We start from the raw sequence: 18465 nt of genomic DNA, 5'->3' as shown, positions 1-18465 counted from the left end.
CTGGACATAGTTAAGTATTTCTCTTGTGATGAACAAAATAAAGACATTGTGCATCCAGTGAACTTGACTCCATTCACCATTCATACTGTTTACATGCAAAGAGAAACTCTCGGAAGCTGCCAACATTACTACTGTCTCTGCTGGTAGCGAAGTGGTCTCTTCCAGTGGGTACCCAATAATGGGTAAAATGGAAAGTCCACACTGCTTGTGTGGACTGATGGGTATTCAAAGCGTGGTGTTCTGTTATCTTATATTAAGGAGAAATGAATCTTTTTAATAAGTGAAAATATACTGTGTATACATTATTTCTAATTTATATATGTGGTGTATTTATCATATCATTCCTGCTTTTACTATATGTTAGTGTTATTTAGGTTTTATGTGTTATTTGGTATGATTTAGCAGGTTATATTTTTGGGATTGAGAATGTTCAATAGTTTTTCCATATAACTTTAGGGTAATTGCTTCTTCCCTTTATTCCATTTCAGCTTATGAAAGTTTTCATAGGAACACATTACTTCTGGGTAGCAGTGGAAACCTGTATTTCCTTTCTTTTATTTATAATATAGCAGAAAAAGAACTCCATCCAAAACCTTTCATAATAAATGATGGTTTTGAGGCCGAAATTCAAGTGTCTTCTGTATTACTGAAAGGATGGTTATTCTTTGCTTGCTAAGTCATGACATTTTATCAGCAGTCTGTGCTAAAACAGGCGCTCCTCGGCAGAGAACTCACTTAACTGAGAAGAACTGGGAACTACATCTTTGAACAACATCAAGGGCACAGTTTAGAAGTCCTCCTTGGGACCAGAAAGAAATTATGAATGACGTCCCGAGCAGGTTTGTGACTGATCATGTCTTATGAATTAACTTTAAATAAGACTCTTGTCTTCTTTTCACAGATCCCGGTAAATGGTGTGGGTTTTTTGTTTTTAAGGGCAAGTATTGAGGAGCTAGTTAGGATGAGGAGGCTAAGGTTGCTAAGTCTCTGAGCCATCTGGGAATCAGGTAAGTGACTCAGGTGATGAGGCGTGACCTCACAGGTAGGTGTCCACACTAAATGCTCTTTACAGGTCCTTCCAGTGTTAAGAATTCAATATGTTTAAAGTTAAAAATATTATAAAAATCTAGGCTTAAAACTGCCACTGGGTACTGAACAAGTCTGACAACTAAAAATCATTTATTTTTGCAATTGGAAAGATGCTCACAGTCACCTATACTTTTTCTAGACATCATGGTGCCCAAAAGTAGATTGGGAAGCTTTTGAGCAAGTGACAGCATGAAGAGCTTCTCTCTATCACTCTCCATCTTCTGGGCTGCCTGCGGCAGCTCTCACTCTGCTCTAACAACCAAGCTCTTGCCTGGTCTCTATCAGAAACAGAGCAGATACAGCTAGTTGTTACTAAACTCTGAATGGCTAAAAAAAATAAACAGAAAAGCACTTTGTGAGATCAACTCCAGCCAACAAAAGCTAATCATTCTACATAAAAGTAAACTTTACAATGGAATTATAATTTTTACCTTAAGCACATTTATAATTCTTGAAAATGGAGTATTCTGCAGAAATGGAGTTTAAATAACTGTTGTTAATATGTATAAACCCATTTAGATTGGATAATAGGGACCTAGGGTTTTCAAAGTTTGGTCCCTAGATTAGCAGCATCAGCATCACCAAGGAATGTGCTAAAAAGGCAAATTCTTGAGCCCAGACTTCTTGAATCAGGGACTTTGCAGGTGGGAGCCAGTAATCTCTATTTTACCAAGTTTTCAAGGAGATACTTTACAGTTTCAAACTGATACACTTTATAGTTTGAACATCACTGATCTAGAGAATGATGAAGCTGTCTAAAAATGAAGTTTCAGTTAAAAATTATGACATCTATAAAAAATATAATTTGAAAAATATAGCAAGAACTATGCTAATCTTTTATTCTGTTCCTTCCAGATCAAACAATTTTAATAGATTAAAAAAAGAGCAAGGACTAAAACACAACTATTATTGGGAACACTATGTGCATTAAATCTTTGGCAAGACAGTATTTATCAGAAACAATGTGTTATATGACAAAAAAAAAATAGTATCTACTACTGTGGGACATAATAAATATGAGGAAAATAGGTGATGTCTTTGGAGTAAACAGTAAATAGGTAAGGGCTTACAAAAGAAATGATAGGCTGATGCTATATAGATAGTTACCTTTACAGACCTCATCCTCATTGTGACCCATCACTTTCTGAACAGGCTTTTCAAAAATGTGGGATGTAACAATTGAAAAAATAAAATGCTGACAAGTTACACAACCTGCCGGAATTCTAGTTACTGGTTATTCTTAATTGTAAGTACAGCCTTCTAACCACATCCATGGAACAGCTGTGGACAGATATACAAGGATTCTGATGCACATACAGAGGGCAGGTAGGGATTTTCAATTTTCTAAATTTAATGAGATCTGGATTAGCAGGTGGAGATATGGCAATTACATATGGAGAGTAAGATACAATATCTTTTCATCCTTAGCTGCTAGGGATAAATGACAATTATATATGAGAGCAAGGGAAATGAGAGAGAAGATGGAAAAAAGGAAAAGCAGGAGGAACTGAGATTCAGGACAGTCAAGGACCATGGCAGGATTGTTTGGTTGGTTCATTTATTCATTGATAAAACGTAGGTCTAAAAGATAACTCTGAACTACCCAGCACTTTACGGACACTGTATATCACATGTGGCAATGCGTCTGTTTGTTTTTCCAAAATATGCACTTCTCCTAAAAGACATAGACTTCCTAGGACTCAGAGTTGTTTTTTTAAAATATATTTTTATGTTTTAAAACAAAAAAAAATATTAAATTTTCTTAAATGCAAAGTAAGAGTCAAGCAAAACCCTGGCTTTTTATATTGGAATCACTCAGGACATCTTTTTAAAATAACACACATCTTGAAGAAATAGTCTACAAAAAGCTACTGTGCTCATTTAGAAGTCAGGTATCCTGTGGTAACCTCAATCAAAGGAAGGCCTCAGGCCCTAAAACTGTAAGAAAGAAAAAGGAAATTAAATAAAGATGCATGTGTATCCCGTAGGAATGCTGAACCCATCCAAAACCTGATCCTCGCACACTGCAACGTGCTATCTTAGATTTTGAACCTCAGCCATCACACTGGCCTGGCGGTGACTTTGAAAGCCAAATTCTCACCTTGGAAATGCCACAATGAACAGGAAATAAGACAAGGCAAGACAGGTCAGGAGATGGGGAGATGCTGGCGAGACGCAGAGGCAGCAGACAGCAGAAAAGAAATGTGATAGATTTGTCCATTTGTCCATTTGGACAGCTCCTCAACAGCCGCAGATGACAGCTGAGGACAGACTTGGTTATGAGTGAGAAAAGCAGCCAACCTGGCCTAGTTCTGCTGTCAGAAGGAAAGCAGTAACATGCCTTAGAGCTCCTTGCAGCATCCCTCTGGCACAAGGCAGGCATACCAACAGCAGAAAATGCCACATGTCACAGCAAGATCCATCAGGACAACCAGCCCTGCACACCATAAGGCCACATGGCAGTCTTCAGACCAATGGTGCCATTATGGGTACAGAGCTGCTTCAAGTCCCAGCAAAACTCTTTCTGCCTCCACATACCTACAATTAAAGGCCCAGGCACTCTACTCGTGTGTTGTAGTTTGGTTTTCTAAGTTAAGACAGAATGCAAAAAATCTGGAAAGCCTCCTATAAAGGGTTCAAATAAAATGTCATCAATTAATTTTTTTCACTTATTTAGAAAGTTAGCTTATTCTCTAACAATGTGAGACAAGCAAGATACTGGAGCATATTCAAGTTCTGAGAGGGAACCCACAGAATGCAAGTGCCCCTCTGTATCCAGAGGATTTGGTCTCCGAGTTCAGGCAGTGATGACCATCTGTATGTGCTTGTCCCGTGGAAAAGCAATAGGTCCTTCCTAAGGCCGGCAACCTGGAGATCGCTGTTCTCATCTACCCTCTTTCTGAGGACTTTCTTCTCCCCAAGTCCTCGAGAGAAGGAACAGTAAGTTGGACTAATGTTTCCACTCTGTGGGGATGTTTTAGCCCCTCTCCCTTCAAAGAAGTCTCTTTGAAGTCAAAATTTCCAAATCAAGACTACACTTTTGATTCTCAATTATATTTATCCTTAAATGCTCTGGACCAATCGACCTCTTTATACTGTAATTGGTTTTCCAGAGCTTCCTCTAAATTTCTGCTCAAAGGAGTTAAAAGTGCTGCTGTGTTTAATTCTCTTAAGCCTCAAACATGATCTAAAGGAAGCTATGCGCAGAGCTTGCATCACGTGAGAACAATTTAATGTGATGTCTTGCCAGAAATGATAAACTCTGGTGGCTGGAGAAGAAAATCTCAGTGTTCAGATTTCAGATGTAGTTAATGTTCAGGCACCGAGTGCTTGCCCAAGCACATCTGAGGCAGCCGCTAAACTCCGCGAGCTGCCCAGACACCAAAACGGAGTCTGGTTTCCACCACCATGGGGCTCCTCCCACCTAACAGAAGTACAGATCACAGCCTCTTGAGTCTCTGGAGAATAAAAACATTTCTGTGGCCAAAATTCCTCACAGATCAATCAATATGAGTCTTGAATATGCACTCACTTATTGCGGTATCAGCTTTTTCAGAGGACAATTATAGTACGTAGTATGTATTTACTAGTCATAAAGTTTGCAGTTAAAAAAATTAAACTGAAGCCTGCCAGAACCAATACAAAGTAAGCACAATAAACTCCATCTACAAAACTCTTGCTTTTTTAGGGAGAGTCGGGGTGGGAGGGGCCACGAGGTGTCTCACTATATGGAAGGTGTATATGCAAAGAGATCTACAAAAACTGTTGAGTATTTCCATAACACACATGCACAGGCTACCTTGTGTGATACTGGCCCAATTCTTCCACATAAGCTCAGCACGCACCAGAAACACAGACCCCAAATTTGTCTATTGCTGCAAATGGACCTGCTACAAGTCAGGTGGCCTCAGGTCTCTGATTCTGTTCACACACACAAACTCAAAAACTGCCTTTTTCAATTCTGTTCCTAAGTGCTTTAAAAGCTTTTCAGAGATGAACTCAGCAGTGCTGCCTGCCACAGAGATGACCTTAGGATTATATGGTTCAAAAAGAAAAACAAATCAACCAACAAAAGGCTATATCAGAAACCAGGTGCCTGTCTGGCTGAGAACAGTTGACATGCCTGGGACTCAGAGTGAAAACAAAGTCAACCAACAGGGCCTAGGCGAAGTCATTAACAGAATGGGAAACCCGGAGAGAAAACGATATTTAAGTCTGTAGAACAGAAAGGGAGAACCTTAGTAAAGAGACAAAACAACTTTCACCAACTAAAAATATTTTACTTACTCTCCCAATTGCAAGAATACCTCTCCAGGGGAGTAAATGGCTACTGTAGACAGAGGAGTCACTATACTCAAAGCTGACTTAGGTATATTACAGGGCTGCACCTTATATAGGTGATGTCAATCAATTGTATTTATCGATCTTAATATGAGCCCCAGGTATTCTTTTGCTATTTCCAGTGTATTCACACAATCTGAAAAGGGATGGCATACAACTGTCATGTTGTGTAATATATATACATTTACACACGTTTACTGTTGTCTGGAACCTCTTTGGCACCAGGCAGATCTCGCCACCCCAGGGCACTTACCGAGGACTCGCTGTCCCTGATGAGGAAGTCACCCTCGCGGCCCCGCTCGTTGAGGGCGCACTCAGCCTGGTGACGCGTCACGTTCCCGTAGTACCACTCTCTGCCCGCGAAGCGCCCACTGCCGGCAGGCCCCGGGTAGCTGATCTGTGGGGCGTGCGAAGGGGGCAGGGCGGGCCCGTCACTGAGGACCACTACATAGTTTTTGGGCACAAGGCCGACCTGCCCTCGGGCGTTTTTGCATTTCCACCACTCGGGGTCGTTCTCTGGCTTCTCGATAACCTCCATGGTCTCCCCCTTCTCGAAGTTGAGCTCCTCCTCGGTAACCGAGCTGAAGGGGTACAGCGTCTGGACCACGTGCAGGACGCGGGCGCCCTGGCCATTGCTCAGGGACGCGCCCTTCCGCAGGCTCAGGAAGCTGGGGGACTCGGCGGCCGCCTCGTCCACCTCCTCCAGGACGTAGTTGGAGGGGAACCAGCCGATCTGCCCGTTGTAGCTGCCACGCCACCAGCCATCGCTGCACTTCTCCATGACAGTAACACGTGAACCCTTCACCAGGGACAGCTCGTCCTCCCTCTCCGCCACGTAGGCAAACTTGACGAAGGCCGGGATGTTGAGGTCATAGATGCGGTCGGCGCCACCCCCATTCGCAGGGTACTCGGCATCTGTGCTGGGTGTCGGGGATGCGTCCCGAGCGCTCGTCTTCCTCTTGGTCTTGCCGAGGCCTGTGGAGACACAGCAAGGGCTCAGTGGGCACCTGCACGCGCGGTGGACGCCACCGGGCATCGTTAGGATCCTGATGCCACCTCCCTGCCCATAAAGTACAAGGGGGACAAATCCACCATGGTTAAAAACTACATCACTGTCAGAAAAGTAAAATGTTGCTGGCTGCGCTGTGCCCTTGTGGAGTGACTGAATGTTGAGAATTACTAAAACTCTACTCTTAAAAAAATGCCAGAGTATGAGCAACACAAAAGATAGCAAAACAACAGAAAATTAGTTTCCTTCTGAAATGATTAGAAAATTCTTGCGCCATTCAAAGAGAAAAATACAGTATAAAGAAAGGCACAGACAGAATAGCTTCACATTCTTGGGCAGAAAATTGGACTAAATGAACTCAAAAGACCTGGTCTGAGTGGGTTCAGGTCCCAGCAAACAGAGCTTGGACCCCCCTGCTCACTACCCCCTGCCTCCTCTCAGGCCAGCCCACGCGTCCTCTTCCAGTCCTGGGACAGTCATGTCCCCACAAGGCTTCAGCAGCAGAGTGTCTGTCCCCAGTCGGCAGAAACTGATACCCCTCCTTTCTTCTCTTCTTGTACTTCTATTTTTCTTTAAAAACGGCAGACACATTTCCCACGACCAGTTGTGAAGAGTGAATTAGGAAAAAAAAAATGGCTGATACATTAAGTTTAAGGCAGAGAATTCAAGGGGCGGGTATCTGGGAATAGGGAGGAAGCCGACTCTTCTGACATCTACATTATCTGAACTCTCATAACAGTGCTGTGACAACGTGAGCACCTGTCCCCCAACTTCTGTGGATGGGGAAATCGAGGCTGAAAGAGACCAGGGAACTGGCCCAACCACAGCCAAGTGGGGTGGTACAGACCCATGCTTCCAATAAAAGTAACAGTTGAGAGGCCGATGTGCAGCATGGTTTCTGTGGCAAATAAATGTATCATCATTTCTAACATGATTTCCATGAGAAATGCATCCAGGACTCTGAACTGGGGTGTTAAGAATCTATGCTCACTCCGCCCCACCAGCCCACCTTAAACAGGAATGAATCCTTCCTCTGATTCAAGACAATGAAAATGGCCCCTGTGTCTCCAAGTGTAAATGGAGGTGAGGATTAGGGAATGAAGGTTTGGAGTTAAGAAACGTGTTATGAAGAAACATGAAGCCACATGACCACCGCCACGTGACAGCTAGACCTCAAAGGGAGTAGTATGAATATAAAAAAGGCAGTGTGCGGGTCACGTGCATCTCACAGGGCAGTGGTGCTGCTGTGCATCCAAGGAGCAGAGGAGACAGATATGTACCAGAGCCCTGTGCCCTGGACGGCCCTGTGCTGTCCAGGCTCCAGGCATGTTTCTAATTTGAAGGCAAATCCGTTACCTTTTAGGCAGAGAGGCAGTGTGGGAATCCTGTCCTCACTTTCTCCATGTGGATATATTTTCTACACATCTTCCATTTCATTTCTTCTCTCATTAAAGTCATACCACTTACTTCTCCCAGTTGTAACAAAAACGACTTGAACTCTGATGTGTTTTTAACAAGAATAAATTTTTTTTCTTCTTACAATTTTACACATTTTCCCAAAAGGAGAGGCATATCCTTGCACCTATTTTGCAAAGTCTCCAGCCACCTTTATCTACTACAGGTAACTACTATATTAGCTAACAGACGTGTGTGGCCAACCAGAAGGCCTCACTGACGAGCTTGTACTTGCCCCCTCTCTGCACTTTATTTTGGAAGAACACACTTTACAGTACTTTCCCTTGAGGATTACCCTGCCCAATCAAGAATTCTGGGCATCCTGGGCCATGGACCATTTGCGAGTAGGCCTGCATGACCCAGGAGCCCAAACCATGTAAGACACCATGAGGTTCTAGTCCCTGTCACATTGTACTAACTGACGCATGAGTGCCAGTATGTTTCAGCAAGATTTGGGATGACTTCAAATGATGTGCTTTTCTTTCAGTCCTTGAGTAAATCATAAAATCCAACTGCACAGAATTTATTCAGTATTTAAGTATTCTGGTTGGAGCATGTGCTGCAGCGTTCTTTGGATAAATCACATTATGAATGGGAATATCTAGAATGTGACCATTAGAAAACCTTTCCAATTGCAGGCATGCTGTATTAGGTGATGTTAAGTAATGCATTTTGGAAAAGTGATGACTTTCTCTACAGCTTGCTCAATAATATATAAACTGCAACAGCTTTCCACCAAGAAAGAAGAACAAAGAAGGAATGGAAGTCACTGTTTTTTTCAAAAAGTAAGATACTGTGTCACATGGCATGTGCTCAGGAGTGACCAGGATTTTAACTTCTACATTCAAGATGAGGCTCTAAAAACAGGTTTCCTCAAACCTACAACCATAAAACTATGGCAATTAAGATCTAGAAGAAATCTTAGCTACCGGCTTGCTCAGTTGCTTCAGGTTGCAGCTGTTGGAAATGGGCCTGGGGTCCCCTGCATGTGCTGCCCAGAAGACCCAGTGGGGCACGGGGACCTCTAATACGTCCCCACCCTTAGCAGCTCTAGTGCTCTTTTTGCTCTATCAGGAGTCCTGGGTAGGAGGGTGCTGGACGATGTGCTTCACAAATGAGAAGCGTGGAGGTCTTGGAGAGGGCAAGTGCTCACCCCAGGTCTCCAGGCTAGTCAGCACCCAGACTGGACAGCAAGGATGCAGACCCCTGAGCACGGGGCTGCCTGGAATGGGGCAGGTTTGCGGCCATGGGAGGATGTGAACAAGATCCTTGATGGACCCATTACCACAGCTGTCAGTTACATTAAAGACCAGCCACAATTTGTACAATGAGTTTTATTTACATTTAGTAGCTATAATAAAAAATAATGTGTAACACCAGGAATGGTATTTCTTACTCTATGAGCGGACAGAATTTTAACTGGCAAATAGCTGAATTGGACTTAAACATAAACTACAGGCATACCTTACTTTATTGCATTTCATAGCTGTTGAGTTTTTTCACAAAGAGAAGGCAAGACCGCTCCCCTCAGCAAAAAGATTACGACTCCCTTTATTGTGACACTCGCTTTATTGCGGTGGTCTGGAACCAAACCCTCTGAGTTATGCCTGTTTACTCTTCAGCATTTGTGACAATTTTCTGGCATCAAGCTATTGAATCTCTGAGCCTGAGTTACATTTTCATCAACAATAATAAGCAGATTTTAACTTTCTTGAATAAAATTACACACACCGAAGATTGAGTTCTAATAAAAGTTTGAATGTCATACATTATTAATGTTAGTGATTTTAAAGTCAAAATCTTTTATATACTCCTTTTAAGATAAAGGGATGTTATAACAGATGAATTTAAAATATGCTCTTACTGTCATCTTCCAGCTGGAGTTCTAGAGATTTAAGATAAACGTCAAACAAATTTAGTAGTTGAGAAATATATTCAATCCAAGTCATTTAGACATAATGTACCTAAGTTTTAGGAGCTCTATGGTAAAACCATTTTATTTTTATTAACAATCACATCTGTAACATAAATCAGATTTAACTAGAAATTGTCCTTGTGTTTAAAATGCTATTCATACTAAGAATAGAGATTATTAATTAGTGGGGTTCCCTCCACCTGTTAGAGTTAGGACCTATCATTATTATTATTATTTTTAATTATTTATGCCTACAGCACCTGGTCTTCCTATGTGGTCTCCCATCCAAGTACTAACCAGGCCCAACCCTGCTTAGCTTCCGAGATCAGACATCGGGCTTGTTCAGGGTGGCATGGCTATAGATCATGGACTGTGTGGCTCCACTGCGGAGCGAACACAGGACCTTCTGCATGTAAAGCAGAGGTGCTAACTGCTACACTATGGAACCACATCCAGGACCTATTATTAAAGTCAACTAAAAACTACAAAAGTCCTTTGTAGTAAATGTAAAGGAGATCTCTCAAGATTTCTTTAAGGTACAAAGTGACTGAAATACGTTTTCATATAAGAGTTAAAATATATTTAATCTTTGGCTTCTAATAGTTTTTCATATTGTTATATACATTTAATTTGTATTTAGTTTTTTTAGATATGCTGGCAGGATTAGCTTCCATTATTCAGTGAATATCCAGTGCCAACATTTATGATCAAATATTTAAATATATAGAGGGAATAAACTCAAGTGTACTGAACTTAAGATTTTTTTTTTTATGGATGATCAATTAACATAAATTCAGTGGTTCTCTGTTGTTTTAATCTGTTCAGCAACCTTAATTCCTTCTCTTGTTTGACAAAATTCCTCTCTTCCAGTGGCTTCAGCAGGGCCCTTTCCTACCCCCTGCTGGGCCATGGGGAGGGAGGCCATGGGGGGACCCATGCAGGTCAGAGCACTCCCCAGGGCTAGTGTTGCAGTCCTGGGGGATGCCATCTCTCATCTCTTGAAGCTGCCTGCACTTGTAGGAGTCTACGTGAAGAGTGAAGGAGAGAGCAGGAATGAGGCCCAGAGAGGAAGAGACATAACCAGGGTGACATAAGTCGAGTCCTTTGATCCAAACATACTCTCCGATGATATAAGCTAACTCCTTCTTTAAATTTCCTCCTTTTTTTTTTTTTTTTTTTTTGCTCTGTCTGCTTTTGAGTTGACTTTCTGTCACTTCAATCAAGAGCGCTAAAAAAACAAATAATCAAACAAAAAAACACTCTTTCCCAACTCTCACTCCTCCTCTCCCACCCCCCCTCCTTAAATATGCCGAGCCAACCCCACTTAGAAAAGTGGCGTACAGTCATCCCTCTCATCTCCACGGGGCACGTTCCAAGACGCCCAGTGGATGCCTTAAGACATGGATAGTACAGAACCCTCTTCATACTCAGTTTTTAATTATACATATGCATCTGTGATAAAGTTTAATTTATAAATTAGGCACAGGAAGCGATTACAACAATAACTAATAATAAAACAGACTGCTTTTAACAATAGACTGTAATAAAAGTTATGTAGGCCATTATTAAGTAAAATAAGGGTTACTCGAACACCAAGACAGACGATCTGATAACCAAGATGGCTACTAAGTGACTGGCAGGTAGCATATGCAGTGTGGAAGATTAACATCCCAGACAGAGCAGGATGGCACAAGATTTCATCACACCACTCAGAACAGAGCATAATTCAAAACTCGGGAAGTATTTATTTCTGGAACTTTCCATTTAATACTTTCAGACCACAGTCGACTCCAGGTAATTGAAACTGAAGAAGGTAAAACCATGGGTAGGTGGGGACGATTGAATTTGGAAAAGTTGAAAAGCACAGTTTGGGCGCACCCAAGCTTGGGTGTGGGCCTGAGGGTTGGGTCATGGCGGAGGGACAAGCATCACAACCACATCATGACTACCTGCCAGGCTGGTGTACATTTCCTAAACCCAGAGAATCTTGGGTTTAAAAGATTTACCACAAGAGCCATAATGAGAAATTAGTTACATGCGGGGACACAGACATTAGGCCTAACTGGCCGATACAATCTAACCTCGATTTTCTGGGGTGCTATCAGATCTGACTTAGGATGGGCCCAAATGAATTCTCTGAGGCTGGTATCTTAGCCGTGGTTGTCTGAGAAACCCCAAGGGCAGCTCAAAAGAGTGGGACAGGCTCTCGGTATAAACTGATTTCAGACAAGGCCAGATCTAGGTCAAAAGAAACTCGAGCATCAGTTCCATCACTCAGGGCTTCAGTTACCATCTATTCCTTTTGTCACACAGAAGCTCAAACATGCTAAAATTGCTGGACAAGAATGAGTTCAGGGGAGGAGGGGAAGTGTGTGCAGTAGAGAAGACAGGTGACAGGGCTGTGAGCAAGATGTGAGGATGCCTTGGGGCCGCACTGTGGGGTGGGGTGTCGGGACAGAAGGCAGGGCCATGCTGCAGCAGAGGCATCTCCCGCGGAGGCTGGCAGAACTGTGCTGGGCAAAGCAAAAACCTTATCACCTCTCTTAGCATCCCGTTGGTGAGAAAGGTTCTTTACTTGGGACCATGGCCTCACCATTAGAAACTGGATATTTTTAAAAAAGAAGTTCATAGCCACTTCTGAGACAACAAACTAAATGTAACCTGTGCCAGTTTTTTGGGTCTCTTCCACGTCTCTCTATGGGAACCAACTTCATTCACGAAAAATCCCAGCCTTACTGCTTTTGTCGTTTGGTGCCACAACAGTTGCATCCACACACTGTAAGGTCCTGACACCAAGAGGGGAGAATATACCCTTCTGACAGCCAGCACGTGCTAGAAACAAAGCAAGCTGAGCATAAAGTTGGAGCGAGAGCCTTCTTTCCTCTAGCAGTTAAATCTATCTTTTGAAAATGAAAATCAATGTCTTTTCCAAAAGCTTAGCCAATATGCATCTCGCTGACCAGATCGCAAACAATGTGGCCCGTGGGAAAACACCGTGGGTGCAGGGCAGGACTCCGGCGTCGGCGAATGACTGACTTGCCGTGGGTCTTTTCCTCACAGTAAAACAAGGGTGAATCCCAAAGATCTGCTCGGAACTGAGATCCGAGAATGGCACTATGATAACGTGACGCCACTCGTGAGAAACTCGGTCCTTCCCCTAAGCAGTCTGGGAGTACTCTCCCACTTCTGTTTCAGCACCTGCCTCACTGTACTATATTTACTTCCCTGAGAAAGACCATGTTTAGTCATTTTGTGGCCTCAGGGCCTGGCATTCAATAAATGTTTGCTCAGTTAATAAACCCCACTTCCTATCTCACCACCACTATTTCATATGCACTCCTCCAACCTTCCAGACTGATCTCTCCCATGACACGCATCTATATTGCCAAGAGTGTTGACAGATTACGTAGGAGCAGACTGGTATCACAATTAGCAAACCTCCCAAGTACATGCCACCCCAAGCCCTCCCTATGCTCCTCCCTCCCTCCCTCCCTCCCTTCCTTCCACTTTTTAATAATACTTTGAGGCCCTACTATGTGCTGGGCACTCACTCGTGAGGCCAGCAGCCAAGGTGGGAAGGCACTGCTCCAGCTGTGCTGTGTCTCGAGGTTCTGAGGTACACTAGTTCCTGATCTACCCCCTTCTATGCTCATCTCCAAACTGGAATGAATCGAGATTGACTTTTATTATTCCTAGGCATGTGCACCTTAGGTATTTACCTACCCCTTACCCTGTAACAAGGTGCTCTACTCTGTGCCTGACAAAATTCTCAAGCACAGGCAGAGGGGTAGTCCAGGAAGGGAGGGAGAAAGGAGGCTCATGAGATGGAAGAAGCTGCCATCTCTGAGGCAAACCCACACTGATTGGGTGGGGGCTGCCAACTGTGCCCAGACAGTCCCTTTCCCAGTGGACAAGTTGTACCAGGAGACAGCTCAGAGGAAGAGGTATCAGGGGCAAAGGGCCTCTATCATCATACGGGTCCATGTGTCCAGAACTCTGAGCTGGAATTTCCATCCTTGCTCATAGGAAAGTCTGTCTACTTGTGAGCAGGCAGGCAAATAACATGACCAAACAGTTAAGCCTGAAAAAAATGGTTTAGAAGTATATATAATTTTCTATCAAATGTGAAAGGCAAATGGTAACGTGGATGCCAATGAAAAGAATTTTTTAAAAATTTGGTTTTTAATCTACAATATCTATTTAGTAGTTCTCAGTACATATACTCGATCCATTAGCACAAACATTTTTTCAATATGCAAAAGGTTGTACAAGATGTGGCAGGGATTAGACATGACATTCTGCAATATTACTTAACATGTCAATCCACTGACAAAAGTGCAGCACGCATGCATCTTTTCAAGACCATACCTAAGTAAAATGAAATGGATAAATAAATTAAAATGAGGAAAGGGACAGCACATTGACACAGGTGGCAAGTGGCTGGCAGAGACGAATGAACCATTTCCGCCAGCCAGCTTTCCCAGGTCATGTTCCAAGACCAGCTTCTATGCCTACTAGCTTTAGACCTTGGCGATTCTATAATACCTCTATTCCTTGGTTTTGTCATCTGAAATATAACGATATTGGTGGTACCTGTGGAGATGTTATGAGGGTCTAAAAACTGGGGAACATACTTAGTGCATTTTCTAGTACACAGCAAGAGTCTAAAGGATATCTGTCATTGTGTTTATTGCTATTATTATGTTATCTAATTGTTTTCTTTTCCAGTTGAAGACAATGGCAGAACCAATGGAGAGAAGAACAAGTGAGGCTTTCTCAACAGAGATGTGCACATATCGGGTCCCCCCCCCCCCAAAATGTGCCTGGGGGCAGGTCTCACCTCACTTCGGTCCTCTGGGCCAGGAGTAGCTAAGACATGAGCGTCTCTATGGACAGTTACAGAGAGGATGCTCAATAATGTGAAATGGACCTTTCTGTAGGGAGTAAAGGAAGAGCCAAGTAAGGACAGGCAGAAAGGCTCACGGGAATCACACACTGCTATAAGCAAGGCAAACATCGGTTACTAGGATGCCAGGCCCCATGGAGGGTGCGGGTTCCTTCCCTGCCTGTGCTCCAGGAGGAGGTCTTGGATGTAACTGTGGTCCTGCCTCGGGCCCCTCATTGTTCATCTATGGCTTTGTGGACAGCGCCCAGCCTGGGACTCAGTGGCCTGCTCCTGGCTTTGTGGTGAAGAATCTTTGTAATCTCAGACACGTCGCTCAATTTGCCTGATTTTTTTGTAGAAAAGATTTGGACCAGGTTATCTCCGGGGCCCTTTCCACTATTCTAGAATTCTGCAGATAGCCCAAACTATCAAACGAACTTCACTTTTTAAATTTAACTGTATATAGTAGGCAATGGGAAAAAAAAAAAAAAAAGAAGAACCACAAAGGGACCAAGTGGCCTTTCTGATCTTCATAGCCAACTTTTGTCACTACATTGTTTTTCTTAGCACATTAGGTTATACATTATCAATTTAATCAACTTAATTTAGTAGCATGAGAAGAGCTACAGTTTCACTATTAATACATACTCTATTTCTAAACACTCACTTGTAAAATTTCCAAATCAATCAATGGCTTTACTCCTTAAAAAACCAAAAGTGTAAAATCAAATGAGCTTTCTTGCACACAGAAGCCACAGGATGGCCTGCCTCCATGAGGCAACATGGGTGGCCCCAGCCTTAAAAATTTGCAAAGAGCTGCCCTGAAGGTGGCTTCTCTGGCTGTGAGAAACATTGGGGACAACCAGAGGTATTTACAGAACCTGAGTTCAGAAGCCCGGACAACATTCTAGGTAAAAGAGCAAATGCAGGCTGACGTGCAGAGAAACACCTGGCTGTCTGACACTGGCTGAGTCCACCAATTGGACCCCAGCCCAACTCGGCTCAGGCAGCCCACCTGCCCTCTCATCCAGAGAGGAGCGTGAGCACCGGGCAGGGTGCGCAGGGGGAGAGGAGGCATCAGTGCCAGCCTCACAGCAGTCCGGGACTCAGCAGTAAGCGCTGTAGCACATGCCAGTACACACACGCCCTGTGCCTGCCCCCAGGGGCCAGACACAAAGATGTAATAGAGAAAAGGAACATTCTAGACATATGGACAGGGTCTAAAAAAGAGAACACGCCATACGGGGAAATGCAGTCAGAAACATGGCAAGAAGACTTTACTTTAATTCCTAAGCATTTTGAGTTCATGTTTCTCTATTCTACTGCTTGAGTAACTCTTTTGTTGGGAAAGGGTATTTTCTATTCTCTTTGGAAAACTAAAGTGGAGTAGGAGAATTTTAATAAAAAGTAATCAAGATGCTAGCTGCTGGGAGATACTTTACCTGATGTTCTCTACTTCCTTAGGACCCGAGGTGGGCACGCGGCCCAGCGGACAGAGCAATTCGTTTTCATGCACCCACGTGTAACAGCACACCTGTGCCCCTCACTTTCTAAGGGCACAGGCCCCTTTCTCACTTCTCAGTCTCTCCTGGCTTTTCTCCTATTAGCATTCTTTCTAACAATCTGTTTTTATTTTCTAATTATCCTCCCACTAATCTGTTGTTCAGTTGTTTTACATTTTTGGATCTAAATACTTGGAAGCTTAAGACATACAATAACAAATCCAAGTTTATTTTAGGTGTCTGGTACCACAATGACTGTAGAAGTTTCCATATTATGGGGGCAATACATTTGGCAGGTCATTTCTATGATGAACAATCTCTTAAGATAGAATTCTACAGAATTCAAATTGTGACACATGATACGTAATTCATGTTCATACAGCGGTAGATTATGCAACAGAGACAGCAAAGGTGAACCTGAAGTATTAAATGCAATTTTGAGAACCTAGAGTCCCTGTCTTCATTCGGAGAAGAGATGATAATTTGTTGTTGAAGCCAAAAATCACATTGAGATATCGTAATCTCCTCATGTGTTACCTACAGACTTTTCATGGGGAATGGTTTGGCTTTGTAATGTTTTTTTGGCATGAAGAACCAGTTACTTAGAGTGACTCAGTTTAGGAAGTTTGTTTAACAACATGCAGGGAGATTAACAGTAATTTTCTATTCTTCAAGAACATTCAACCCAGGAACACAAACAAATTCTAGGACAATGTACCATAAAGAATCAGCAGCTCTGACATGTTTTATGGAATGCACAAAACCGTGTGCACATCTGAAGAGCCAGCAGATGCATGTAAGCTCACTCACTATATTTCCTTTCCACATGTGGGATGAGGCACCTGTAGATAGAACTGAGTATTTTCTGGACTAACTGCCCTATGACAGCTTGTACTGATAACAGCAAGAAGTCACCTATGCATTATGATTTTAATTACCTGTGTTGTGTATATACTGACCAAATAGACACAAACGATTAGAGATATAGTGATATTTCTGGGTGACGAGATCGCAGGTGATATATGCTTGTTTTATGTTCTCTAATTTTTTATAACAATTTTTTTATAAGAATAGTTGTATAAAACCCAGACATTTGAGAGATAATGACTCTGAGGAATAGTTGTGTGCAGAAATCTGTGAAATACAAAGAAACCCTGAATGGCAAAGGTGGCTAAAATATTATGCATGCAGCAGCCATAGGAAATGTTTGCTGCTGACAAAAGTGCTGCTGAAATAAAAATCAATTTACAAAAAAGGAGATATATTCCTAGGACATTCAGCTTCTGAGCCATTTTAATTAATGGCACCTGCTCACCGCAACATGAAGGAAGAGGGCAGAGTTATTAATAAGTGACTCCCTTGGGGCCAGGGAGCAAACGATGCTTACTGAAGGACCTGGTACCCTAGCATTTGAGGGACTATAGCAAGGATGGCTGAAAACCATAAGAGCTGTACCAGTGGAAGCCAGGGAGTGACAGAAATCACTGATACTGACGCCAAGTGAGCGTCACTACTCCCGCATCTGAATCCTCAATTCCTGGAGCTGGGGAATTTGTTCTCCACAGGGGAAGTCTTTGGGTGTTCCCTTTCCAGATGCCAACAGCAACAGACATTGAAGTCAGGCAGACCTAGTTCAAATTTCAACACCATCACTTTCTGTGTGCTCCCGAGTCTCAGTTTTTTTTCCATAGGAAAATGAGGATATTATTATGTCCCTCCCAGGGGTTATTGTGAAGATTAAACAAAAATGTATGCAGGCACCAAACGCAGGCACAAATTAAGCAAAGAGAAACCGTTATTACTGTCCACTCTGGGAAAATGCATATAAAATCAGTTTTGGGGTCTTGGTTTGAATTTTTCTGCTATATTGGCTTTTGTTTGGCTTTGGGGTGGGGTAGGGGTGACACCCTTTCTGGAGGGAATGTTGGCTGGTGGAGCTTGCAGACCCCTGAGCACAGGCTGTCACAGGGCCTCCTGTGGGCCTTCCTGCTCGGGAGAGCTGGCGCGACAGCTCTCAAAAGTGGACAGAAGACCTGGGACCTGACCTCAAGATAACACAAAGATTGAAAGTATGGCTGAGGTAGGTAACACGCTGCCTCAGAAATGTCAGGTGTCCACTCTAGGCCCTAGAGAAAACCATTTGCACAGAAGTCCCCAAACTAAAATTTGCTTAAAAATAGGAAGCACATTATAACAAAAATCTGAAGTCTGTGTCTCCTAAAGTTGAGATTACTGCCTGAAGCATTCTGAACATGCCCACTGAACATCA

General features: G+C 43.0%; 1 protein-coding gene and 1 pseudogene across 6 annotated transcripts in view; both read right to left on the bottom strand.

Annotated features, from left to right (window-relative positions):
- Positions 1 to 18465, bottom strand: part of NCK2 (NCK adaptor protein 2) — a 126463-nt gene that overhangs the window by 13425 nt on the left and 94573 nt on the right. For all 6 annotated transcript variants that reach the window (XM_036224019.1, XM_036224017.1, XM_016142274.2 and 3 more), the window contains one exon: positions 5684 to 6405. In XM_036224019.1, the coding sequence (XP_036079912.1) occupies positions 5684 to 6405 (722 nt within the window). The remainder of the gene's footprint in view (positions 1 to 5683; positions 6406 to 18465) is intronic.
- LOC118606002 lies at positions 10058 to 10173 on the bottom strand (annotated as a pseudogene).

The sequence above is a fragment of the Rousettus aegyptiacus genome, unplaced genomic scaffold, assembly GCF_014176215.1.
Source record: "Rousettus aegyptiacus isolate mRouAeg1 unplaced genomic scaffold, mRouAeg1.p scaffold_m13_p_7, whole genome shotgun sequence".
NCBI classification, from domain to species: Eukaryota; Metazoa; Chordata; class Mammalia; order Chiroptera; family Pteropodidae; genus Rousettus; species Rousettus aegyptiacus.
This window is presented reverse-complemented; position numbering and strand designations above follow the sequence as displayed.